The 2,067-nt window shown below is 34.8% G+C and overlaps 1 protein-coding gene across 1 annotated transcript; it reads left to right on the forward strand.

Moving 5' to 3' along the window:
• Positions 1 to 224: 224 nt before the first annotated feature.
• Positions 225 to 1,804, forward strand: LOC110795724 (uncharacterized). Its single transcript, XM_056827134.1, has 3 exons — positions 225 to 626; positions 1,090 to 1,143; positions 1,232 to 1,804. The coding sequence occupies exons 1-3, from the start codon at positions 549 to 551 to the stop codon at positions 1,517 to 1,519; spliced, it is 420 nt and encodes a 139-aa protein (XP_056683112.1). The 5' UTR covers positions 225 to 548; the 3' UTR covers positions 1,520 to 1,804.
• Positions 1,805 to 2,067: the final 263 nt, after the last annotated feature.

Genomic DNA, 2,067 nt, shown 5'->3' on the forward strand with positions numbered 1-2,067 from the left:
TAAATCCAAACTTCATATAATTTGGCTTTGTTTTAAGGTAAATGTATGACCTACTTTCATGTAACAAACAGAAAAATATGTTTGATCTATCTGTATTGATATTAACACGAGGAATAAGCCAAGTAGAAGGTTGTTGTAACATACTAGAAGATACAAGCTGCATATATTTCCCTCTGGGGGAAAAATGAATGCTCAAGTTTTAATTTAAATTCTACTTTAGGTAGTCAAAATCAATGGCATTGGAGTTTACCTGCTGCTGGACGAACAGATTGAGTCTAGGAAGAGATGCAGAGCTATCCTGGTGAGCAGTTGAGCTATGCCTGAATATGCTTGAGATACTTTCAGCAAAAGAAGCAGCTGAATTGATGTTCAAACAAGCGTCGACCCTAGTTTGATCCCCATACTGCTTTCTGAACTTTCCGTACATGTTGGAATGTATAGCACAATGAACCATATAAATCAGCAAAGACATGACTCTTTTTCCTGGAACTTGAAGGAACATTATCACCATCTCCTACTGCTATAATATTTGATATCGTGTCTTCACCATGAAGCCAGGCACCGAAGTTGCTATACCTGATCGACATATGACAACAAGTGAAAGAAAAGATAGACATATCTTCAAGGTAAATTAAAGTAGAAGAATGGCTTGATTTTGTGATCTGAATCAGAACAGTATAAGTGCGGATAGCATGTCAAAATCCAGCAACTACAGTATAGGTTATTTTTACACATCAAATTTGCTTCTGGTAATGATCCCATATTCCCATGTCAATAAGAAAGAAAATTTTCCCATAACAAAATCTGTCAGAATTTTTGTTGAACATGTTCATCATAACCTATACAAAGATTCCATTTCAATGTATCAATTTGTCTAGATTATATTTGTTGCAATAGTGATGTCAATGTGTGGCTTGGTGCTATTCTTGTATTGTACGAAGTATCTGTTAGGAAGAAATTGTGAACAGGTTATTCTGTTTTTCTGCATGATTTAAGAAACGTTTGATGAAATTACTGAACGTTTCATGACCTTCCTGTGGCTTCTCATAAGTTGGTTACACATTGAAGCATGTGTTTGTAATTGTGCAGGCTGCCAAAGAATCGAGGTTTGATAAAGAAGCTGTGACAAAGTTCTTCCGCATGGTTTGTCTTCTTTCATTTTCAGTAGGCTCTCTGGAGATTGTGCTTTCTGGACAGTTTTTCTTACGTTATTAATCATTTGTTTATACAGTTAATAAGGAGGAGATATTTTTCAGATCGATTACCACCATCAAATCCATGGTCTGTTTCGCCAATTCGAAGGTCATTTCAGTCATCTGATGACATAACAAGTTGCAAAGATCAATCCATAAACCATACAAGGTATAGTATAGTCATCCTGCAACACAGAATCGCTTGTTTCTTTCTTTATCATTTGCCTCTCAGACTTCAATCAAATTTATTTCTCTTTTCAGTTCTCTCCAAATTTTTCTTTTTTCTTTTTTGGGAGTTTATGTGTTGCATTTGTTATTTTGAGTAACCACTTTTTTGACAGGAAGCCGTAAATATAAATATAATTACCCAGGCAACTAAGATTTTAAATTACCTAGTCAATTTGGAGACATTTTAATGCTATTTGTTACATCTCCTACTTGATCTTTATTGAGAATCATTTTCTTTAGCTCTCAAGGCCAATGAATATTTTAGAGGCATAGATAGTTTGAAAAAGGAAGCTTCCTGACTGTTTTTATATCTAATCCGAGCACCTTTAATCAATCTGTTGATTATAAACAACTTATGATCTATATTCCACAATGACACCGGAAGATTGTTCATTAATTCCCAATTCCTATGTATTATAAGTATTGCTGGAACTGAAAGGTGAAAACCCAAGATTCTCAACTTATGTTTCTAAGTTTCCCTGAAAACAAAATACTTCCACTACAGAGATGGTCACCTATATGCTGATGGCTCATGTTGTCAAACTAGTTGTAAGCTAAGTTCGTGCCAAATTTAAAACATTTTTGGTTCTAGTTAGTGTCTTAAGTCTTCAACCTTTTGTGCTACAAGCTTTAGAGAGTCCAGCCA

Source organism: Spinacia oleracea, chromosome 4 (genome assembly GCF_020520425.1).
Source record: "Spinacia oleracea cultivar Varoflay chromosome 4, BTI_SOV_V1, whole genome shotgun sequence".
Lineage (NCBI taxonomy): Eukaryota > Viridiplantae > Streptophyta > Magnoliopsida > Caryophyllales > Amaranthaceae > Spinacia > Spinacia oleracea.

Excerpts from the sequence above, each read along its gene's own strand:
- LOC110795724 (XM_056827134.1), top strand. The coding sequence starts at position 549 with ATGAAGCCAGGCACCGAAGTTGCTATACCTGATCGACATATGACAACA. Across the intron at positions 627-1,089 it reads AAGATAGACATATCTTCAAG|GCTGCCAAAGAATCGAGGTT; the intron begins GTAAATTAAAGT and ends GTAATTGTGCAG. Across the intron at positions 1,144-1,231 it reads TGACAAAGTTCTTCCGCATG|TTAATAAGGAGGAGATATTT; the intron begins GTTTGTCTTCTT and ends TTGTTTATACAG.